This window comes from Scyliorhinus canicula, chromosome 15 (assembly GCF_902713615.1).
Source record: "Scyliorhinus canicula chromosome 15, sScyCan1.1, whole genome shotgun sequence".
Classification (NCBI taxonomy): Eukaryota; Metazoa; Chordata; class Chondrichthyes; order Carcharhiniformes; family Scyliorhinidae; genus Scyliorhinus; species Scyliorhinus canicula.
In genome coordinates this window covers 2,380,754-2,407,108 of record NC_052160.1, presented here as the reverse complement: position 1 = coordinate 2,407,108, position 26,355 = coordinate 2,380,754, and the positions used below count along the sequence as shown (strand labels likewise).

Here is a 26,355-nt window from a genome sequence, read left to right as displayed (position 1 = left end):
GGTAATTATAAACTTGTCAATTTAAGGATAGAGCAATAATTTCTAAAATTAATTTAAAGAACAACTTTGACAAAGAGTCATCCAGACTCGAAATGTTAGCTCCCTTCTCTCTCCACAGAAGCTGTCAGACCTGCTGCGATTGTCCAGCATTTTCTGCTTTTGTTTCAGATTCCAGAATCCGCAGTAATTTGCTTGTAACCATTCCTCTCTTAATCTATTTCATTTTAAAATCTTGCATCGGTGTGCACTCCCCTTCTGTACCAATTGACTTTGTGTTTCAAATCTTGTTACATTTTTAAAATAATTTCCTATATGTACATTCATTATTTGCTTATGTAAACTTGTCACAGTAATTGCACAATCTGGCCATTTGTGCCCAGTCTGCGAACATCTTCATGAAACCTCTCAGAAAAATGTCAGCGCCTCTGTCACGTTATTTTAATTTCCTGTAAGTTTAGCTTTTTGCTCTGAGGTTTATTTTCTCTTTTTAATTGCACTTGATTTCCCTGAGAATAATACTTCGGAAGATCATATAACCCAGTCTCTAATTCAAAATGTAACATTCCTATTCCTTTCTGTTAGCCATGCAGTGCATTTATTTCATGACAGCAATGTGAGAAGGAATTGTTGTATCCGTGTGTATTCAGCAAACCCAGAAAATGAATATGGAATTTATCTATTATTAACATTTGGATTTGGTGGGAAGCAGGGTTATTCATACAAACATGGGTTTCTTCACTTTCTTTTCTTTTTTTAAAATATAAATTTAGAGTATCCAATTTTTTTTAACCAATTAAAGGGCAATTTAGTGTGGCCAATTTACCTGGCAGGGAATGCGGAGGATCTCCTTGTGAGCCTGCTCCTGGGCCTGGCGAAGCGTGCCATTTATAGGTCCTGGTAGCGGGCGACTGAGGGGTTCGTCCGACCAGACTGTCTGCCACTTTTCCACGTCTACACATTTGCGGCTGGGTGTCCCTAGAAAGAGAGGATGCGGTGTCCACGGACACTACCGAGGCCTTCCATGTCCAGTGGGCACTGCAATGGATGGCGTGCTTTATTGAGCCCTTTAATTGCACTCTTATTTGAAGTTTTTAAGTTTCTGTTGCGCTTTCTAACGTTCAGGCAGTGCCTCTCACAGGAGCGGCCTTTTTTGTTTTTTCCCTTAGTTTGTTTCCTTTCTTCTATTTTGTTGGTGGACCTCAAAAGAGTGGCCAGTTCACCTACCCTGCACATCTTTGGGTTGTGGGGGTGAGACCCACGCAGACGCGGTGAGAATGTGCAAACGCCACAGTGACCAGGGACCAGGATCGAACCCGGGTCCTTAGCACCGTGAAACAGCAGTGCTAACCACTGCGCCAACTTTCTTTCCATTAAAAGATTTACAAATGATGTAAAAGCAGGACACAGCTAGTGGAATATAAAACTAGGGCAGCATAATCATAGCATTGGTAAATGTGGAGGGGGGAATAATTACAGAGAATATTTTACACTGCAAGAGATGCAAAACAAAATGAGGGGTTTTAAAGATAACCGACTTGCTGGGGAAGTAAGGTTATCCAAATGGTTAAAGGGATAAAACACACGTGAATGGCCAAATTTCATAGGATGTGGGTGCCACTGGCTAGACCAGCATTTATTGCCCATCCCTAGTTGCCCTTCGGAAGGTGGTGGCAAGCTGCCTTCTTGAACCGCTACAGTCCACACTGTTCTGTTAGGGAGGGAGTTCCAGGATTTTGCCCCAGCGACAGTGAAGGAACGGTGATATATTTCCAAGTCAGGGTGGTGAGTGACTTGGAGGGGAACCTCCAGGTGGTGGGGGTCCCAGGTATCTGCTGCCCTTGTCCTTCTAAATGGTAGAGGCCGTTGGGTTGGAAGGTGCTGTTTGAGTCGCCCAAAAAAAGGAAATAAGATGAAGCTGGTGTTGACAGGTTTCGTTTCCCAGACAGGAATTTTAAAATCAGATTCATGTATTTACAGGGCCTCCCTGGGGAGACTTTTTTGTTTGTTTTTGCTCTCATTTCTGATGTTTTTAATATAGCCTTTGATTTTCAAAAATTGCATCCTGTAGATACTATTTAGTTTTATTGATTAAAGCCAGTGTTAAGCTTGATTTTAAATATATCATGACAAATTCCTTTTAAGACTTATTTTTTTAATTTGTGTAACTTCGAATGCAAATTTCAAACAATTATTCAAATTTATTTTATTTCTAAAAGCGCAGCATTCTGAACAAAGTAGTTAATGAAAATCGAACAAGAGGTACACGGGGCCTAGCAATGAAAGAAATAACTAATCCGACAAGTTGCAGTCAAAATTACTCCACTTCTTATTCTTCAATGCTTGATATCCGATACCATCAGCCACTTTGTGCAAATCTTCCTGAATTCCATCCCAAGAGGCACAGTCACAACATCATTACTGGTACGTACGTTCACACTTCTGACTTGTGTTTTTAATCTTTTAGACAACAAGTTTAATAACTGCATAGAAAAATAAAATTCCAATTTACTAGCTCTCAAATGAATTTTTAGTCTGCGTAGAATTAGTGTGTGAATTTGCTACCACGAACTGTAGCTGAGGTCTATAGCTTCGATTCATTTGAGGGAAAACTAGTTGACATTTGCAGGCGAAGGGAACAGAAGGAGATGTTGGTGCAGTAAAAAGAGGGGTAGATTTCGAGCCTGCAATCTCCGCCCATGAGAAACTCGGCGCGGGCTCAGAATCTGGGGAGGATGGAAAAACGTGATTCGCTGCAACGTGATTGGGTTTTGTAATTTTCACCACCCCCCCTCTCCGGTGGAATGTTGCAAATCGTGCCACACGAGCTTGGGAACCTCAATTTAATACATCACCAGGTTATTAGATAGCACTCACTCCAGACCTTCCCCCTCATGGAATATTTACCGGGTGCCGGCGTGACGTCACGTCGGTGAGGTTTCCAACAGGTTTGGCCAGGCGTTAGGCAGTCAAAGAGTCCGGCCAGGGGTGCAGAGGTAAGGAGCTTCCCCGGGAGTGTGTGTGTGTAGTGGGAAATGTCCAGGGCAATGCCCCCGGCACAGGTTGGCACTGCCAACCTGAGCCAGGTGGAAGTGCCAGGCCAGACCCTAGTGGGAGCCTCATGGGGGGGTTGCAGATATGTGTAGCGAGTGGGTGATTTTACAGCAATGAATGTCGGTGGTGGGGGGGAGTGAGAAGAGCCTCCGAGACTCCTCCGTGAAGTGGGCTGGAGGCCGTTAGACTGTAGCGCTGGTCGGTACACCCTTTATAGATGGCAGCCTGGTTTGCTTGGAGCTGGGAACTGGCTCGAAGAGGCCCCGCCCTGCCAGAATGTTATCGCAAACCGCGCCCACTCACTTTATTTGGCAAAGAGACTCAAAATCTGCACCTTTTCCTCACCAGAGCTGACATTTTGCCATTTTTTGTGTATAATTGTTAAGATAGGAGTGGAATAAAGGCGTATTGTACCATAAGCCAATTTTTTCTTGTTTAACAGATTTTGTTTTTCTTGTTGTTAAAGCTAATTACCAGTCCTGTGACTCTGTTTCTCCATATCGTATTAAAAAAAGATAAATTATGGTCTTCTGAGCCAGGGTTCCATTCTGGGATCTTCCCAGCCAGTTATAACATCAACTGGGATTGTAACACAATAACATTGAATTTGGGAGCCCTCCATCTTCAATAGAACCCACTCCCTCTACGGCATCAGGCACCATCCTGTTCAACATAGCCTTTTTATACAGAAGGAGGTATTTTATTCACATTTGTCAAATTTTATACATAGACAATAACACAATAAACAAACCCCCGAAATCTCCCCCCCCCCGGCCCAATGCGGCACAACCACCAACAGAAAGACCCCCCCCCCTCCCCTAGTTCAGCCCCGCCCTCATCCCATCTAACAGCTAACGGTGACCAGCTCTTTAAAGTACAGGATAAACGGCTGCCGACTCAGGTAGAACCCATGGGGGGACCCCCATCAGGTGCCCCAGCCACACCGAGGCACTGGGTGGAGAAGCTGACCTCCTCCCCAGCAGCACCCGCCTTTGAGCAACCAGCGAGGCCAAGACCAGGACATCTGCCCCAGCCCTTGTCTACAGTCCAGGCAAGCCTGATACCCCAAATATGGCACCTATTTGTAGAATCGCCAACATGGTGCTGCAGAAGGAGACCTAGTCAGAATCCTGTGAGCTTAGGACACGACCAGAACATGTGCACACGATTAGCTGGGCCCCTCCCACACCTCCCACACTCATCCTCCACACCCACAAATAAGATTTTGTAACTTGTGTTATCCTTACAAATCTGTAAAGATATAGTTTGGGTGAAGTAATGTATCATTGTTCATGTTTTTGGGTTTATTAAATGTTTTTTCTTTTGTTAAAAGTTCATCAACTGACTCTTGTGACTGTTCAGTTGCTGCCTTCCATGTATCTAAACAAAAAATAAAAGTTAGGATCTACCGAGCTGGGTTCCACCCTGGGATTTGACTTGTCCAACAGTAACATCAGCTGGCACTGTAACACACAATAAAATTGAATCCTCATAATGCCTTCTGCTGCCCAACTTAGATAAATGGATATTCACCTGAGAGGATTGACCATGATCGCTTCAGGTGGGAAGATGAAGAAAACAGAAAACAATCCCTATTTCTGACAAAAGGTAAACTCCCGGTGGCTTGTAAGGTGAAATGGCTGAGTTGCGCTGCAGGGTCTGCACCCTCAACCACCACTGTACACCATGCATCCAGCCTGCAATCTAAACCCTCCACACCAATGGAAGTGGAGGCCCTCCAGAGGCCAATGCAGCAAGCTTAGCAGCCTCTTGGTACACCACAAGGACCCCTGATGTCATTCACACAGAAGACAACACCTCAAGGACATCTCTAGCAAAGCCAGCTGGTACAATCACATACTCGAGGCGTCTAAGCCAACCAGATATAAGGTTCAAGGGCTCTGTGATGAACTGGTCAATAAATTGACTTTGTTTTAAGGGGGGGGGGGGGGGGGGGGGGATGTGATGGGCAATACGCCAGCTGCAGTCGGCCAATCCATATTTTGCACATTGTAAATAATTAGATGTTGTTAGCCCTGTTTAATTTTATGTGTGTGAACAGTTTATATTTATGACTGTTCTCCCACATTGTTACACCTCAGTGCTATCAGTTGTCCAAATAATGGGGAAGATGTTGACCGGGTGGTCATGTGCTATAGGGATGATGTGGTGGCAAGATGGAGCTCTCCCGGAACGGGCCCAGACACACAGCATGTAGGAGCTACTCGCTTACTGTTAATAGAGATGGCGCGGTGGGTTAGCCCTGCTGCCTCATGGCACTGAGGTCCCAGGTTCGATCCCGGCTCTGGGTCACTGTGTGGAGTTTGCACATTCTCCCCGTGTTTGCGTGGGTTTCACCCCTGTAGCCAACCTGATGGCCACCTGCAGAGGACCATGGGAATTATGGCCAACCCAGGACTCAGACAGATACACAGCCTATGTGTATCTAAATTACAGGTAACCAGACCTGATCGTAACTCCCGCTCGTTTACATTTCAATGGCCCATTTTCCCAGGACAATAGAACTCGAATCAAGCAACTGGTACAGCCACAGACTGATCGGGGCCACTCCCCTTGCTCAGAAAGCCCAACTGCCGAGGTCAATGACCGCTAAGGACCTGCCCAGCTACCAAGGCACCCGCCCCTTTATTGGCCGAAAAGGAGACAAAGGAGAACCAGTGGACATGATATATTTAGGTTTCCAGAAGGCCTTTGACAAGGTGCCGCATAGGAGACTATTAAATAAGTTAAGAGCCCATGGTGTTCAGGGTAAGATCCTGGCATTGATAGAGGATTGGCTGACTGGCAGAAGGCAGAGAGTGGGGATAAAGGGGTCTTTTTTAGGATGGCAGTCGGTGACTAGCGGTGTATCTCAGTAGTCTGTGCTGGGACCACAACCTTTCACAATATACATTCTAAGTTTGATCTGTAGAAGGACAGGTAGTATTGAGGAAGCAGGGGGGCCGCATAAGGATTTGGACAGGCGAGCAGAGTGGGCAATGAAGTGGCAGATGAAATACAATGTGGGAAAGTGTGCGGTTATGCACTTTGGAAGGAGGAATGGAGGCATAGACTATTTTCTAAATGGGGAAATGCTCGGGAAATCAAACTTGGGAGTCCTTGTGCAAGATTTTCTTAAGGTTAACGTGCAGGTTCAGTTGGCAGTTAGGAAGGCAAATGCAATGTTAGCATTCATATCGAGAGGGCTAGAATACAAGAGCAGGGATATACTTCTGAGGCTGTATAAGGCTCTGGTCAGACCCCATTTGAAGTATTGTGAGTGGGTTGGGTCCCGTATCTAAGGAAGGATGTGCTGGCCTTGGAAAGGGTCCAGAGGAGGTTCAGAAGAATGATCCCTGGAATGAAGAACTTGTCGTATGAGGAACGGTTGATGACTTTGGGTCTGTACCCGTTGGAGTTTAGAAGGATGAGGGGGCATCTTATTGAAACTTGCAGGATACTGCGATGCCTGGATAGAGTCGATATGGAGAGGATGTTTCCACTTGTACGAAAAACTAGAACCAGAGGACACAATCTCAGACTAAAGGGGCTAAAGAAATGAGAAAGATGATGAATCTGTGGAACTCTTTGCCGCAGAAGGCTGTGGAGGCCAATTCACCGAGTGTCTTTAAGACAGAGATAGATAGGTTCTTGATTAATAAGGGGATCAGGGGTTATGGGGAGAAAGCAGGAGAATGGGGATGAGAAAAATATCAGCCATGATTGAATGGTGCAACAGACTCGATGGGCCGAGTGGCCTAATTCTGCTCCTGTGTCTTATGGTCTTATAGGAGTAGACCATTCGGCCCCTCCAGCCTTCTCCACCATTCACCTAGATTATGGTTGATCTACCTCAACACCGTTTTCTCTGCACTATCCACATATCCCTCACTATCTTTACTATCTAGAAATCCATTGATCTCTCTCTTGAATATATTCAGTGCGGGAGAGCATGCCAGGAGCAACACCAGGCATGCCTAAAAATGAGGTGTTAATCTGATGAAGCTACAACACAGGACTACTTGTGTGCCAAACAGCATAAGCAGCAAGTAATAGTCAGAACTAAGCGGTTCCACAACCAACAGATCAGATCTAAGTTCCGCAGTCCTGCCACATGCAGCCACGAATGGTGATAGACAATTCAACAACTCACTGGCTCCACTAATATCCCCATCCTCAATGATGGAGGAGCCCAGCAGATATGTGCAAAAGATAAGGCTGAATCATTTGCAATAATCTTGAGCCAGAAGTGCTGAGTGGATGATCCATCCCAGTCTCCTCCGGAGTTCCCCAGCATCACAGATGTCAGTCTTCAGCCAATAGGATTCACTCCATGCGATATCAAGAAACGGCTGAAGGTACTGGATACTGCAAAGGCTCTGGGCCCTGACAATATTCCAACAATAGTACTGAAGACTTATGCTCCAGAACTTGCCGTACCCCTAGCCAAGGTGTTCCAGTACAGCTACAACACTGGCATCTACCCGGCAATGTGGAAATTTCCCAGGTGTGTCCTGTACACAAAAAACAGGACAAATCCAACCCAGCCAATTACCGCCCTATCAGTCTACTCTCCATCATCAGCAAAGTGATGGAAGGAGTCATCAACAGTGTTATCAAGCGGCACTTACTCAGCAATAACCTGCTCACGGACACTCAGTTTGGGTTTTGCCAGGATCACTCAGCTCCTGACCTCATTACAGCCTTGGTTCAAACATGGACAAAAGAGCTGAACTCCAGAGGTAAGATGAGAGTGACTGCTCTTGACATCAAGGCAGCATTTGACCAAGTATGGCTTCAAGCAGCCCTAGCTAAACTGGAGTCAATGGGAATCAGGGGGGAAACTCTCCGCTGGTTGGCGTCATACCTGGCACAAAGGAAGATAGTTGTGGTGGTTGGAGGTCAATCATCTCAGCTCCAGGACATCACTGCAGGAGTTCCTCAGGATAGTGTCCTAGAGGGCAGCACGGTGGCGCAGTCTCAAGACGCCGAAGTCCCAGGTTCGATCCTGGCCCTGGGTCACTGACCATGTGGAGTTTGCACATCTCCCCGTGTCTGCGTGGGTTTCGCCCCCACAACCCAAAGATGTGCAGGGTAGGTGGATTGAACACGCTAAATTGCCTCTTAATTGGAAAAAATGAATTGGGTACTCTAAATTTATTTTAAAAAAGGATAGTGTCCTAGGCCCAACCATCTTCAGCTGCTTCATCAACGACCTTCCTTCCATCATAAGGTCAGAAGTGGGAATGTTCGTTGATGACTGCACCAATGTTCAGCACCATTCACGACTCCTCAGATAATGAAGTAGTCCATGTCTAAATGCAGCAAGACTTGGGCAATATCCAAGCTTGACTGACAAGTGGCAAGTTACATTCGCGTCACACAAGTATCAGAAAATGATCATCTCCAAAAAGAGAGAATCTAACCAACGATCCTTGGCATTCAGTGGCATTACCATCTCTGAATCATAGATCATAGAATTTACAGTGCAGAAGGAGGCCATTCGGCCCATCGAGTCTGCACCGGCTCCTGGAAAGAGCACCCTACCCAAGGTTAACACCTCCACCCTATCCCCATAACCCAGTAAACCCACCCACCACTAAGGGCAATTTTGGACACTAAGGGCAATTTATCATGGCCAATCCACCTAACCTGCACATCTTTGGACTGTGGGAGGAAACCGGAGGACCCGGAGGAAACCCACGCACACACGGGGAGGATGTGCAGACTCCGCACAGACAGTGACCCAAGCCGGAATCGAACCTGGGACCCTGAATCCCCCACAATCCCCCAGAAACTGAACTAGACAAGCCACATTAATACTGTGGCTACAGGAGCAGGTCAAAGACGAGTAATCCTGCAGTGAGTAACTGACCTTCTGACTCCCCAAAGTCTGTCTACCGCCTACAAGGCACAAGTCAGGAATGTGATGGAATACTCTCCACTTGCCTGGATGAGTGCAGCACTCAGGAGGTTTAACACCATCTCGGACAAAACAGCCCTCTTGACTGTTGCCCCTTCCACAAACAGTTAGTCCCTCCACCACCGACGAACAGTGGCAGCCATGTGTACCATCTACAAGATGCGCTACAGTAACCCACTAAGGTTTCTTCGAAAGCACCTTCCAAACCCACGGCCACTACCATCTAGAAGGACTAGAGCAGCACATCCCTGGGAACATCACCATCTGGAGGTTTGACTCCAAGTTACTCAGCATCCTGACTTGGAAATATATCGCCATTCCTTCACTGTCGCTGAGTCAAAATCCTGGTACCCTGGGCGGGGCCGGCGTCAATCCCTCCCCCGCCGTGGCCCAAATTCTCCGCCACCCAGGAATTGGCAGGGGCAGGAATCGCGCCACGCCCGTCGCGGACCCCCTGCTCCGGTCGGCGGGACCCCCGCAGCGATTCTCCGGCCCGCGATGGGCCGAAGTCCCGCCGCTGACAGGCCAATCCCGCCGGCGGGAATCAGAACACCTCTGGTGCCGGCGGGATTGGTAGCGTGGGCGGGCTCCGGGGTCCTGGGTAGTATACATAGTATACACAAATGCTGGCCAATCCAGTGATGCCCACATCCCATAAATTAATGACAGAAAAATAGTTCTAAACGATCTACCTCTTAATCTGAGCCTGTGTCCCTGGTTCTGGACCCTCAGCGGGAAATATCCTTCCAGCGTTTACCATGCTGAGTTCTGAATTCCAGTGAATACAGGAATACTCAATCCAACCTCTCCTGATAAGGCAGCCCCGCCATGCCAAGAATCAGTCTGGTGAATCTTTGCTGCACTCCCTCTTGGTTACAGAGACCAAAACTGTGCACAGTGCTCCAGGTGCTGGCTCATCACAATTGCAGCAAGACCTCTTCACCCAAATTCTCTTGCAATAAAGGTGTAGTTGAGGTGGTTTGGACTGGGTGAATTTCCCGACCACATGGTGTACACATAGTGAGGATAGTGAACACACACATACCGCATGGTGTACATGTAGTGAGGATAGAGTACACATAGTATACACATACTGCATGGTGTACACGTAGTGAGGATAGTGTACACATAGTATACACATACCGCATGGTGTATACGTAGTGAGGATAGTGTACACATAGTATACACATACCGCATGGTGTATATATAGTGAGGATAGAGTACACATAGTATACACATACCGCATGATGTACACATAGTGAGGATAGTGTACACATAGTATACACATACCGCATGGTGTATACGTAGTGAGGATAGAGTACACATAGTATACACATACCATATGGTGTACACGTAGTGAGGATAGAGTACACATAGTATACACATACCGTATAGTGTATACGTAGTGAGGATAGTGTACACATAGTATACACATACCATATGGTGTACACGTAGTGAGGATAGAGTACACATAGTATACACATACCGCATGGTGTATACGTAGTGAGGATAGAGTACACATAGTATACACATACCGCATGGTGTATACGTAGTGAGGCTAGAGTACACATAGTATACACATACCGCATGGTGTATACGTAGTGAGGCTAGAGTACACATAGTATACACATACCATATGGTGTACACGTAGTGAGGATAGAGTACACATAGTATACACATACCGCATGGTGTATACGTAGTGAGGCTAGAGTACACATAGTATACACATACCATATGGTGTACACGTAGTGAGGATAGAGTACACATAGTATACACATACCGCATGGTGTATACGTAGTGAGGCTAGAGTACACATAGTATACACATACCCCATGATGTACACATAGTGAGGATAGTGTACACATAGTATACACATACCATATGGTGTACACGTAGTGAGGATAGAGTACACATAGTATACACATACCGCATGGTGTACACGTAGTGAGGATAGAGTACACATAGTATGCGCATACCGCATGGTGTACACGTAGTGAGGATAGTGTACACATAGTATACGCATACCGCATGGTGTACACATAGTGAGGATAGTAAACACACACATACCGCATGGTGTACACGTAGTGAGGATAGAGTACACGTAGTATACACATACCGCATGGTGTATATATAGTGAGGATAGAGTACACATGGGCAGCACGGTGGCACAGTGGTTAGCACTGCTGCCTACGGCGCTGAGGTCCCAGGTTCGAATCCCGGCCCTGGGTCACTGTCCGTGTGGAGTTTGCACATTCTCCCCGTGTCTGCATGGGTTTCACCCCCACAACCCAAAGATGTGTAGGATAGGTGGATTGGCCATACTAAATTGCCCCTTAATTGGAAAAAATAATTGGGTACTCTAAATTAAAAAAAGAAAAAGGATAGAGTACACATAGTATACACATACCGCATGGTGTACACGTAGTGAGGATAGAGTACGTAGTATACACATACCGCATGGTGTATATATAGTGAGGATAGAGTACACGTGTATACACATACCGTATAGTGTATATATAGTGAGGATAGAGTACACGTAGTATACACATACCGCATGGTGTACACATAGTGAGGATAGTAAACACACACATACCGCATGGTGTACACGTAGTGAGGATAGTGTACACATAGTATACACATACCGCATGGTGTACACGTAGTGAGGATAGAGTACACATAGTATACACATACCGCATGGTGTATATGTAGTGAGGATAGAGTACACATAGTATACACATACCGCATGGTGTATATATAGTGAGGATAGAGTACACATAGTATACACATACTGCATGATGTACACATAGTGAGGATAGTGTACACATAGTATACACATACTGCATGATGTACACATAGTGAGGATAGTAAACACACACATACCGCATGGTGTACACGTAGTGAGGATAGTGTACACATAGTATACACATACCGCATGATGTACACATAGTGAGGATAGTGTACACATAGTATACACATACCGCATGGTGTACACGTAGTGAGGATAGTGTACACATAGTATACACATACCGCATGGTGTACACATGGTGAGGATAGTGTACACATAGTATACACATACCGCATGGTGTACACGTAGTGAGGATAGAGTACACATAGTATACACATACCGCATGGTGTACACATAGTGAGGATAGTGAACACACACATACCGCATGGTGTACATGTAGTGAGGATAGAGTACACATAGTATACACATACCGCATGGTGTACACGTAGTGAGGATAGAGTACACATAGTATACACATACCGCATGGTGTATACGTAGTGAGGATAGAGTACACATAGTATACGCATACCGCATGGTGTACACGTAGTGAGGATAGAGTACACATAGTATACGCATACCGCATGGTGTACACGTAGTGAGGATAGAGTACACATAGTATACACATACCGCATGGTGTACATGTAGTGAGGATAGAGTACACATAGTATACACATACCGCATGGTGTACACGTAGTGAGGATAGAGTACACATAGTATACGCATACCGCATGATGTACACATGGTGAGGATAGTGTACACATAGTATACACATACCGCATGGTGTACACATAGTGAGGATAGTAAACACACACATACCGCATGGTGTACACGTAGTGAGGATAGAGTACACGTAGTATACACATACCGCATGGTGTATATATAGTGAGGATAGTGTACACATAGTATACACATACCGCATGATGTACACATAGTGAGGATAGTGTACACATAGTATACACATACCGCATGGTGTACACGTAGTGAGGATAGTGTACACATAGTATACACATACCGCATGGTGTACATGTAGTGAGGATAGAGTACACATAGTATACACATACCGCATGATGTACACATAGTGAGGATAGAGTACACATAGTATACACATACCGCATGGTGTATACGTAGTGAGGATTGTGTACACATAGTATACACATACCATATGGTGTACATGTAGTGAGGATAGAGTACACATAGTATACACATACCGCATGGTGTACATGTAGTGAGGATAGAGTACACATAGTATACGCATACCGCATGATGTACACATGGTGAGGATAGTGTACACATAGTATACACATACCGCATGGTGTACACGTAGTGAGGATAGAGTACACATAGTATACACATACCGCATGGTGTACACATAGTGAGGATAGTGAACACACACATACCGCATGGTGTACATGTAGTGAGGATAGAGTACACATAGTATACGCATACCGCATGATGTACACATGGTGAGGATAGTGTACACATAGTATACACATACCGCATGGTGTACACGTAGTGAGGATAGAGTACACATAGTATACACATACCGCATGGTGTACACATAGTGAGGATAGTGAACACACACATACCGCATGGTGTACATGTAGTGAGGATAGAGTACACATAGTATACACATACCGCATGGTGTACACGTAGTGAGGATAGAGTACACATAGTATACGCATACCGCATGGTGTACACGTAGTGAGGATAGAGTACACATAGTATACACATACCGCATGGTGTACACGTAGTGAGGATAGAGTACACATAGTATACACATACCGCATGGTGTACATGTAGTGAGGATAGAGTACACATAGTATACACATACCGCATGGTGTACACGTAGTGAGGATAGAGTACACATAGTATACGCATACCGCATGATGTACACATGGTGAGGATAGTGTACACATAGTATACACATACCGCATGGTGTATACGTAGTGAGGATAGTAAACACACACATACCGCATGGTGTACACGTAGTGAGGATAGAGTACACGTAGTATACACATACCGCATGGTGTATATATAGTGAGGATAGAGTACACATAGTATACACATACCGCATGGTGTACACATAGTGAGGATAGAGTACACATAGTATACACATACCGCATGGTGTACACATAGTGAGGATAGTAAACACACACATACCGCATGGTGTACACGTAGTGAGGATAGAGTACGTAGTATACACATACCGCATGGTGTATATATAGTGAGGATAGAGTACACGTTGTATACACATACCGCATGGTGTATATATAGTGAGGATAGAGTACACGTAGTATACACATACCATATGGTGTACACGTAGTGAGGATAGAGTACACATAGTATACACATACCGCATGGTGTACACATAGTGAGGATAGAGTACACATAGTATACACATACCGCATGGTGTACACATAGTGAGGATAGTAAACACACACATACCGCATGGTGTACACGTAGTGAGGATAGAGTACGTAGTATACACATACCGCATGGTGTATATATAGTGAGGATAGAGTACACGTAGTATACACATACCGCATGGTGTATATATAGTGAGGATAGAGTACACGTAGTATACACATACCGCATGGTGTACACGTAGTGAGGATAGAGTACACATAGTATACACATACCGTATGGTGTATATATAGTGAGGATAGAGTACACGTAGTATACACATACCGCGTGGTGTACACATAGTGAGGATAGTAAACACACACATACCGCATGGTGTACACGTAGTGAGGATAGAGTACACGTAGTATACACATACCGCATGGTGTACACGTAGTGAGGATAGAGTACACGTAGTATACACATACCGCATGGTGTATATATAGTGAGGAGCGCTAATCCATTGGGCAGTTCAACATTTGAGTTTGCTGTATTCTCTGTATGACATCACCAAGAGCGAGGCCCATGGATCTGATGATCTGTGCGAGACAGTGGACACCTTCATCTGACTCAGGATTCTTGACCCATTCTGCCCTACAAGGTACTGTACACTGTAGCCATGCTGGCCACGCAAAATGGACACTGAGCCAAACTAAAATGGAAGGCTGCTGAGAAACAGACAGTTCAGCCAGAACAGCAGTCTGCAAAGAGCAGTTTGCATTCTGCAGCAGCAGGAACCAGTTTGGGCTCAGGTGAAAAGACCTTAGCTAGGTGCAAATGGCAAAACGCTTTGCATGCTAATGAGGCCATCAGACTTGAACACCCACACAATAGATACATTTGGTTCTGAATGGACACATTCCAATCAAGACCCAGACATCGAGGCACCAGAAACCTCCAAACAAAAGGACATAAGAAACGCCCCCTCCATCACGGAGACCCCCTCGCATTGGGGAATTAATCCAGTATCGATAAGAAATTGATCCAATAGGTAGAGCCCGCCCGAGAAGAGGGAAGGACAACGGAACCCCTATAAAAGATAGGGACCTCGTGTTGTCCGGTCTGTTAAACCCGTGCTCCGGCCCCGACTGACACCTGGTATCCTGACTCCAGCCGTTGAGCACCAGCCGCCGAAACCGTAAGTTCAACGCTCGCTACGCGATCCAAGCCCACTAGACTCCCAAGTACCAGAACGCTTGCTGAAGGCTGCAGACAAAACCAGGACGAAGGCCTCGTTCTCTGACCTTGCCTGTTCCTGTTAGATAAGTATTCTGTTTGCTTATGTTTAGTTGTAGCTTAGTCTCTTAGTGTGTGTGCATGAGTATTTATTATTAACTGTATAATAAATATTGATCGTTTGAACTTGACTAATCGGTGTATCGTCTTTATTACTTTGAACTTGACCTTGGAATACTTGTGACGTTGCCTATACGGCAACTGGCGACTCCAGAGCTAAATAATTACATAGAGCAGAGCCTAGCAGTGTTAAGCACACGTCGAACTCGGAGGCGTGTTAATACACTCCAATAAACGCGTTTTACGCCCATAGTAAAACGTGCAACATTTAGTGGCGACATCCGCCGGGACCCTGTTGTAAGTGGAAACACCACAGTGTCCAGGACCCTGAAATTTGAATTAGAACTCCAAATTGCAGAGAAAGAAAGAGATCACAAGTATTCAAGGTGTTCAAAATAATAAGCGAAATTCGGAAGTGTGTTTTAGTGCATGCGTACTAACAGGGCTGTAAGGTAAAACTGAAAGCTTTTTGTTACGACAAACTTTCGGTAGTTTTGTAATCGGAAAATAGCGTAAGCCGTACCCTTTTTACGAAACACCACCCCAGCAACCCCCTGTTCCAAATTATAAAAAGAGAGTCAGAGGAAATGGCCATGCAGGCAATGGAACGTCTGATGGACCCAGAAAAGTTTGTGGTCGCAGCGACCAGCAGCAGTAGCAGGGTAGGCCAGTGTCCCACGTGGGAGCTGGAACTCCGCAAATATCTGCAGGGAAAGGGATGGCCCCTTTGGAAAGAGTTTTGTGCAAATGAGGAGACAGGTCCCGGAAGTATAGGTCATACTTGGTGGGAGAACCTCTCTCAAATACACAAAAAGAGTTTAGGAAAAGCACGCAAGCCGATGGCGATTGTGTCCTGCTTGGCACAGTTGCGAGGCGCAGAGGAGGTCATCAGGACGCTCCGGACAGATTTAGAGGAAAGGAACCGAATGAGTAAGGTCGATGTCAGGGACATCGAGAAAGAAAACCTGGAATTAAAAGGGAAGTTGGCAGAGAAGGGTAGAGAGGTGGATGATGCCAAGAGGGCTCACCAGTCTTGTCTAGCTCATCTGAACAGTTCCCAGACCCAGTATGAGAAAGCCTATCAGGACGTGCAACGTGCCGTTCTGATAAGACAGGAATCGGAAAAGCAGGTGGAGGCATTGCAGAGGCAATGTTCCGATCTCAAAGCAGCTTTGAGAGCACTCCACGCTGCAACGACCGAACAAAGACAAAGCACAGTTGACCACGCGAAATGCAGGAAACAGATTGCGGAACTGCAATCTCTGCTTTCGGTGCAGAATGGCTTCCAAAGCACCTTTGGAGCTCAGTTAGATGGGGAAAATGCCCCAGATTGGCAGGAATTAAGCGAGACAGCGCAGCGTTATGTTCAGGGAACATGTGCGCCCGCAGCTCAGCAGAAACGACAGGCACCCCAACCCCCCACAGCTCAGATCATAACCGCACCCATGAATCCCGTAACCACACAGAGGAAAGCCGAATCAGAAGGCGCCCCAGACATAACTTACACCACCCCTTTAACAGTAACCCAGCTAAGGGACGCTTGTGAAAAGATCACTCCGTTCCTCCCCACCGCAGACCCCCACCAGTTCTTTGCTAAAGTGAAACAGCAGGCTACCATGTACGGCCTGGATGAGAGAGAGCAGGTTAAGCTCACCGTGCTGAGCTTAGACCAGAGTGTAGTGGCAGCCCTCCCCGACCCACAGAACGTGGCAGGAGGCAGCCTAGAGGAGATGCACACTGCCATTTTAGATGCCATCGGGTACAATAGAGGTGACCCCGTAGAAGGACTGAATAAGTGCAGGCAGAAGAGATCCGAACACCCCACAGCATTCGCAGGAAGGCTGTGGATTCACTTCAGCGCAGTTTTCGGACAGCTAGATAGAGCGCATTTAACCCGCGAAAACATGGTTAAGTGGACGCGCACAATTATCTCACACGCAACAGAAGCAGGACAGAGCGCTTGCAATAATTACGACCCCTCAGAAGAGGCCCATAACGAAAAATGGGTCCTGAAAAGATTGTCCCGCGCTTGGGAGCAATCGCTTCAGGCAAAAGGAAAGGTTAGATCCCCAGAAGAGGCTCAGGCTGCTGCAGATATCCAAGCAGTCAGAGAGCACCAGAAGCCCGCATGGGTAAATGAAGGCAAGAGCAGCCCTCAACAGAAAGGACAGGAGTGCTATAACTGTGGACAGTTAGGGCATTGGGCAAAAGAGTGTAATGCACCCCAGCGATCTCAGAGAGGCCAGCAGACAGGCACTCTGAACCGCAACAAGGCAAAACCCATCCACAATGTAGCAGTACAGTCAGGACCCACCAATGTGGACGAGACGAACTGACGGTGTTCGGGCTCCCCCACTTGGGTCTGTGACACACTATGGGACTCATCAGGGAGGCCCGTAGTCACGGCAAAAGTCAAAGGGAAGCCCATAGAGTTACTGTGGGACACAGGAGGCTCCCGCACCACCATTAACTCCACAACCACGGCACACGCAGACACGTGGCCGACCACCTCCACCATCACACTTAGCGGGTTCACCGGACACTCGCAGCAGGGACATATCACAGCACCCGTAGCGATCCAGCTAGGGAACATTTCCACAAGACACCCCGTAGTTTTAGTAAATCTTCCCCGGACAGCAGAGCACATCCTGGGGATAGATTTTATGAACACACACAGCTTGTCGTTCGACCCAGTGAACCAGTGTGTCTGGCGAATGGCTAGATCAGACAGAGCCCCAGCCACCCTCACAGTAGGAGACTACGCTAATCGGATTAGCGCAGTGGGAGAGTACTCATTCGACCTGACTACACTCCACACCGACCGACAAATTAAGGCCCTACTAAACAAACACAGGACAGCATTTGCAAGTCACCGTCATGACTGTGGCAGAATGACTGGACAAGTTCATGTTACCGGACAGGACCCCCGACCGCAAAAGCAATATAGATTTCCCCTTGAAGCAGAGGTGGAAATAGAAAAAGTTATAGGCAGCTTGTTGGACCAAGGTGTACTGAGAACGGTAGCCTCCACCAACAATGCCCCTATTTGGCCAGTGAGGAAGCCCGATGGATCATGGCGTCTGACCATCGATTATCGGGAACTCAACAAAGTAACCCCCGCAGTAGCCCCAACGGTAGCTACTAGTCCCGAGACCATGCTCAAGCAGGGTCTCAACGCCAAGTACTTCACGGTATTGGACATCAGTAATGGATTCTGGTCAATACCATTGGCAAAAGCGTGCCAATACAAATTCGCATTCACTTTTAAAACACAGCAGTACACGTGGACATGCCTCCCACAAGGATTCCACAATTCACCCTCCATTTTCCACCGACAGCTGGCAAATGGATTAGAAAAATTTTCCCGACCCGAATGTCTGGTACAGTATGTAGACGACCTACTACTGCAGACAGACACAAAGGCAGAGCACATTTCGCTTCTGGCCGAACTCCTGGAACTCTTAACTGAAATTGGCTGTAAAGTTAACCCGAAAAAGGCCCAAATATTGGAAAGTAAAGTGATGTATTTGGGAACAGTCATCACGCACGGCAAACGCGAGATCGAATTCAAAAGAATTGATTCGATTGTCAAATTGCCCCTTCCCCAGAATGTTTCAGCCCTCCGGTCGTTTTTAGGACTGGTTGGCTATTGTCGGAACCACATCGACGGATTCGCGACAAAAGCCGCCCCACTTTCAGACCTCCTTAAGAAAGGAGCCCCCTGGGAATGGCTTCCGCAGCATACCGGCGCTGTGGAAGAGTTGAAACGAGCCCTTAGTGCAGCACCCGCGCTGCTAGTCCCCGACCAACTTTCACCGTACGCAATCGAGGTAGCTAGCACAGATCTAACCCTCTCGGCCGTGTTGCTTCAGGAACGGCACGAGCAGCTAAGACCAGTGGCTTATGCCTCCCGACTGTTAGACCCAGTAGAACAAGGATTTTCGGCCTGTGAGAGGCACCTCCTTGCTGTCTTCTGGGCAGTGCAGTACTTCTCATACATCACCGGACTCAACCCCATCACCATTCTAACCGAACATACACCCACACAGCTACTACTAGACGGTCGACTGAAGGACGGTTCAGTTAGCCAGATTAGGGCAGCTAGGTGGACCCTACTTTTACAAGGACGGGACATTACAGTGAAACGGACACGCACACACACATACTTAGCAGACAACCTCCAATACCCCGGACAGCCCCATGACTGTGAAATTGTAGCTCCCCTGCATAACACAGGACCCTTTTTAGCCAAAACACCCCCCAGGAAGATAGGGAACCCGAAACAAAGCCCCCAGCCCACAGACACGTGTGGACCCTTGAGGATTTATGTAGACGGTTCCTCCACAGTTTTAAATGGTGAGCGTATCACAGGATGCGGCATCTATGTAGAGGACGCGCAGGGGCGCGCTCTCGAAGAGATAGCTCTTAAGTTACCAGGTCACTTAGGCGCGCAGGCAGCAGAGCTAGCAGCCATAGCGTACATAGTGGACCACCCCGATTCTTTCCCCAGCCCAGCAGACATATATTCGGACAGCTTATATGTCTGTAACAGTTTAACAGATTTTCTGCCCCTGTGGAGGACACGAGGTTTTGTCTCCGCAGACGGAAAACCCCTTCCATCAGCCCCCTTACTCCAGCATATCCTAGAGAAAGCGAAGGACAGGACCTTCGGCATAATAAAAGTAAGAAGCCACCATAGGTCATCACCCCCTGGGAATGTAAAAGCCGACGCATTGGCTAAGGCAGGTTCCAGGAGAGGACACTTATGGACCCCCCCAGCTAGCGCACCAGCTAGCGCCCCTGTGAGCGCAGTCCAAGTCTCACAGACTGATATTAAAGATCTCGTGGCAGCACAGAAACTGGACGGAGACCTCAGGGAGGTTTTCAAGGGAAACTTTGTGCCTGCTTACGAGCACTTTAAACACGCACTGACCACACATGAGGGTGTGATCATTAAGGACCAACTTTATGTGGTCCCACAGCAGGACAGGAATCAGATGATTGCCTTGTTCCATGACGGACACGGGCATCAGGGAATTGATGCAACAACGAGGCACCTCAGGCAACTCTGTTGGTGGCCTAATCTCAGGACTGATGTAACGCACTACATTGAGAATTGCCTGATTTGTGCTCAGAATAACCCAGAGAGGTATTCTAAGAAAGCACAACTTCGGCATACTCGCCCAGTTAACGGCCCTTGGACAAACCTCCAGATCGACTTTATAGGTCCATTGCCCCCTTGTCGGAATGGCTATAAATACGTTCTGGTGGTGATAGATACCTTTACCAAGTGGGTAGAGGCATTTCCCTCGCGAACAAACACAGCTAAGACAGCTGCAAAGATCCTGACCCACCACATCTTCACGAGATGGGGTTTACCCCGAAGTATCGATTCGGACCAGGGATCTCACTTTACAGGACGGGTCATGAGGAACGTCCTGACAATATTCGGCATCAAACAGAACTTCCATATTGCGTATCATCCACAGTCCAGCGGGATTGTGGAGCGCATGAATCGGACCCTAAAAACTACCCTCAGAAAAATGGTTCAAGAGAACAATTCCACATGGGATTCAGTGCTCCCCTTTGCACTTATGTTCATAAGGAACACTGTCTCCACATCGACAGGATACACACCACACACACTCATGACCGGACGCCCTATGAAAGGTACAGAATTCCTTTTAGGACTGGACATGACAAGCCCCGAAGTGACGGCCCTCACACATGAAAAGGCAGTTAAAGATCTAGTTGAGACTGTGAGGTCTGCACAGCTCGCAGCCGCAGTCCAAGTAGGGAAACGCCGACAGCAACGGACTGCCTGTTTCAACAAGACCGTACACACCACAGAATTCCAGGTTGGGCAACAGGTAATGTTATCTGTTTATAACCCCAGCAGTTTTTTGGCTCCAAAATATTCCGGTCCCTACTCAATTTCGGACAAAATTAGCCCCTCCGTTTACAGAATAAAGTATCCTAATGGGAAGACCGCGTGGTTCCATATAAACCAGTTAAAGGCATATGGAACACAGGCCAACCATGCTCACCATGTCCTGCTGGATGCAGCAGAACACCTCACCCCGCCCACCAGAGACACTTTTCCACCATCCCCCTCACAGACCAGTTCATCCACGGACTCGCCCACGACTCCGCCCACAGACCACTACAGACCACGCCCCGACACGCCCACAAGCTGCCACAGCAGAGACAGCAGGACTGACACTGACTCTGAAGACAGCGACACCACACAGCCATACAGCCCACACTGCACCAACTACGACCCCGACTCCAGTGACCCCATGGAAGTCACTTACCTCAAAAACCCAGAACCACCACCCGACCCCGACTACCCCGACAACACACTCGACGCTACACAATGGCACAGGGACAATTCCTACAGACTTGTCCGCAATGACGAGAGTGACCCCCGGTCACACAACTCCAAAATAGCATGCCTGATCCACACAAGGGTGTGGGATCCGGGAGAGCAGGACGACACGGTGTCTGACTCCCGACACGGCAACCCCTTTGTGACCCTGTTCACAGAGGCAGAATCAAAGTGAGGTGTCCAGATGATGTAAGATAGGAATCGTTTGAGGGAAACGATGTCCTTTCTGATGGAACCTGCACGTATGTTTGTCTTCGTTTTATGTTTGTTTGTTTTCAGGAATGTACATTGTTCAGCTGGAGGATGGACATCTTCTTTTCAGCTGAAAAGATTGTGACCACCTCACATACACGTTAGCTTGTCTGCCGAAACTTTTGAGAACTTCGGTTTGATTGGAGATCCTTTCCAAAGTTGTAAGGCCACACGCCAAATAGCTTGTCCGCAGATATCTCTGAGAACTTCAGGGATGTCCTCAGTTGGAGCATCTTGGCTCCCTTGGTTTTTTAGGTGCCCCTCTATTCGGCGAAATAGAGGCTGCAAGTCATGGTAAACACATTCGTACCCGTTTTTCCAGGTTACTCAGGCAGTGGACAAACGGCACTGAGGACCCGCCCTGTCTGAGAACCAACCCTTGGTCAGCCAAGCTCGGGTATGGCACAGCACGCCCTACCCGGGGATCCCATCCAACTCGTACCCGTAGCGGCCCATACGCAACTCATTCGGATGTTTATTTCCAAGTTTGTTTTCATTTTAGGTTAGGTAGCCCTTCGGCCGCCATCCCACATGCTATTTACATCCGGGAACATTCGGATGGTAAATCAGCAAAGCCTGCGAGACGGCTCGCAGAAGGAAGGATTGTTAGGTGTATGCTGGTCTTTAAATTCGCTTTTTGAAAAAAAAAATGAGGGGAGTCACAGGGTGTGACTTAGCCAGTCATTTTAAAGGGTCAATTGGGTTTTGAAAGACAGATGCACTAACAAGTAAAGGTCTTAAACTGTGTATTGACAGATACTGTGCTTGATCCCAAAGGTTTCAAAGGACGAGACAGAGGTCGAAGCCAGGATTGTCAATACCGGAGGAAGAAGGAAGAGAAAGAAGAAGAACAGCAAAATGATGGAAGCCCACTTATTACTATTTAATGTCATATGTATATGTGTGGAAACAAGACACGTTTCCCCCACAACCCCCACCGTAAATGTTAGTACAACAAACCCCCAGTGCTCAGCTCTGATCAGCGAGGTTCAGACCTGGTGTACTAAATTCATGACGTGGTACTCCATGTCCTACATAATCGAATCACTGTTGGTGATCGCGATCCTCATCGTCTTAGTGCAGACCCTCAGGTTGAGGAAATGGAAGAGGAGAGCCTCTCGTTCCAGCACCTCACCCATCTATAGAGTGCAATCCCCCATCTTCGGATTCCACCAAACCCCTCAACCCCTCACTGATTACAACACTCTGTAAATAAAATTCAGCCATGTATTATATTGTTCCATACTCGACTGCCGAGTTGGGAAGTGTGATGTTGTGGTGTGAATGGTTAAGGTTTAGAGTGATTAAATGTTTAAGTTAAGGTTAAGGTTAATAGTGATAGGTAGAGGTTCCCAATTGTAGTAATGCACGTCCCTTTGACATAGGGCCAAGTAGAAATGTTAGTTAAAATTTTTTTTCTCTTCTTCCCATAGTTTAGAACAGAGTAGAACAGGAACTGGCAAGAGGTCAGAACACAAGGAAGGCAAAGTACATAGGTGATCCTTCACAATAGTACGATTGTGAGGATCACAAGGAGGGAATGTAGCCATGCTGGCCACGCAAAATGGACACTGAGCCAAACTAAAATGGAAGGCTGCTGAGAAACAGACAGTTCAGCCAGAACAGCAGTCTGCAAAGAGCAGTTTGCATTCTGCAGCAGCAGGAACCAGTTTGGGCTCAGGTGAAAAGACCTTAGCTAGGTGCAAATGGCAAAACGCTTTGCATGCTAATGAGGCCATCAGACTTGAACACCCACACAATAGATACATTTGGTTCTGAATGGACACATTCCAATCAAGACCCAGACATCGAGGCACCAGAAACCTCCAAACAAAAGGACATAAGAAACGCCCCCTCCATCACGGAGACCCCCTCGCATTGGGGAATTAATCCAGTATCGATAAGAAATTGATCCAATAGGTAGAGCCCGCCCGAGAAGAGGGAAGGACAACGGAACCCCTATAAAAGATAGGGACCTCGTGTTGTCCGGTCTGTTAAACCCGTGCTCCGGCCCCGACTGACACCTGGTATCCTGACTCCAGCCGTTGAGCACCAGCCGCCGAAACCGTAAGTTCAACGCTCGCTACGCGATCCAAGCCCACTAGACTCCCAAGTACCAGAACGCTTGCTGAAGGCTGCAGACAAAACCAGGACGAAGGCCTCGTTCTCTGACCTTGCCTGTTCCTGTTAGATAAGTATTCTGTTTGCTTATGTTTAGTTGTAGCTTAGTCTCTTAGTGTGTGTGCATGAGTATTTATTATTAACTGTATAATAAATATTGATCGTTTGAACTTGACTAATCGGTGTATCGTCTTTATTACTTTGAACTTGACCTTGGAATACTTGTGACGTTGCCTATACGGCAACTGGCGACTCCAGAGCTAAATAATTACATAGAGCAGAGCCTAGCAGTGTTAAGCACACGTCGAACTCGGAGGCGTGTTAATACACTCCAATAAACGCGTTTTACGCCCATAGTAAAACGTGCAACATCACTTACGTTCTTTAATCAAGCCAGAGAGTTTATTAAGTACCACAAAGCTTTACAGAGTTAATGCTTAAACAGATACACAGCGAGTCTCCTCTCTCCTCTCTCTGCTTCCAAGCGCCCTGAGGCACTGTCATCACTTCTGTTGACCAGACTTCTGTCAGCTAGGTCTGCCAATTATGTGTTTTATCCGCAGTGAGAGACCCTACCCATGCCATATTAGGTTATAGTTTGTCCTAGCCATTATGATTGGATTGGATCACTGGTGGTTAATTGATCTCCTGTGACCCAACATGTAAAGATGTTTCCTGTTTTTCCAAGATTCACATTTCCTTTAATGGCTCAACTTCTGCAATTCTGCAGTTTCACATTCGCCTTATCCTCTATTGTCACAAATCGGTCCTGAGGTAGATCTCTTCCATCATCTCTTTCGTTGATCTTGCAGAGGTTTAACAGATTATAGCCTTGAAAAAGCATTTCACAATGAAGCAAGCATTAACACAAACAGACTTGAATATTTAGGTGCACATAATATACCATTAGTTCTATAAGTTCTATCTTTCACAGGCATAAAATATAGTCTGGGACGACACGATGGTTAGCACTGCTGCCTCACGGCGCCGAGGATCCCAGCCCAGGTCACTGTCCGTGTGGAGTTTGCACATTCTCCCCATGTCTGCGTGGGTCTCAACCCCACAACCCAAAGGTGTGCAAGATTGCCCACGCCAAATTGCCCCTTAATTGGGAAAATAAATAATTGGTTAGTCTAAGTTTATATTCAAAAAATATATATATGTTCTAGTCTGTAGCCCCTGTAATGAAAAGTACCAAGTTGGTATGTGGGCCTCTTCCACCTGCATCATTCCCTCTTTCCAGTGTGGATTTGGAGTACAGCCTTGACATTATGTTTTCTTAAGGACTTCTGGTGCGGCATGTAAAGGAACGTTGGCACGTGTGGGGGCTCATGCCGGAGATTGCAGTTTAAGCTCTTTTCGCCCGTCCGGCGATAATGATTGGAGCTGAAATTTGTTGAAATCGATGGATTGAGTGTCCCACAGTAAGGGGATGTGTAATTGGTATCGAGTTAGGCAACAGAACAAGAAAGAAAATTTCAGAAGTGGAAGCTTTGAGTGCCTTGGTGAAGAAGAAAATGGCAGAGGTGATTGTAGCGATGGGACCACCCCACTAACTGTTGAATTCTTAGCCGTGGAACTGCAGGATCTGTGCTTGGAGATCTCAAGAGACTATGAGAAGGCAATCGAGGGGCCCTGGCTATGCTGGACGAGGTGGTGAAGCAGCAGGGTGCGAAGCTGCAAGAGATGGAAGTTGCTCTGTTAAGGCAGAGTGACCAGATCGCGGCTCTGGAGGTGGAGGTGGCATGTGGTGGTGACCGACCCGACAACAAAGAGGGCTAAGGTGGACGACCTGGAATATCGGTCGAGAAGGCAGAAGTTGAGGGTTAATGGGTTGCCATGGGGGCTGGAGGGCCCAAACACAGCGCAGTTGTTGTGGAAGATGGTGGGGGAGGGGGAAATGGCGGACCCTCCCGAGCTGGATCGAGCCCACAGCTCGCTCTGGGTGAAGCCTCACTTGGGCCACCTCGTGCGATTATAGTACGATTCCACAGCTACCAGGACACAGGAGGAGCTTTGTGGGGGCAACAGAGAACTGGAATGCCGGATGGGAAGGCTACGAGGTGAGGATTTACCAGGATGCTGGAGCGGAGCTGGCACGGGGCGTGCAGCTTTCAATAAGGCCACGGCAGCAGTGTA

The 26,355-nt window shown here is 47.1% G+C and overlaps 1 protein-coding gene across 4 annotated transcripts in view; it reads left to right on the top strand.

Moving 5' to 3' along the window:
* LOC119978261 overlaps positions 1 to 26,355 on the top strand; it is a 57,298-nt gene that overhangs the window by 27,342 nt on the left and 3,601 nt on the right. For 2 of the 4 annotated variants that reach the window (XM_038819741.1, XM_038819743.1), the window contains exon 4: positions 2,217 to 2,421. In XM_038819741.1, the coding sequence (XP_038675669.1) occupies positions 2,217 to 2,421 (205 nt within the window). Of the gene's footprint in view, positions 1 to 2,216; positions 2,422 to 4,568; positions 4,942 to 26,355 lie in introns of those variants that run through there. The other 2 variants (XM_038819744.1, XR_005463413.1) reach the window with 2 other exon arrangements.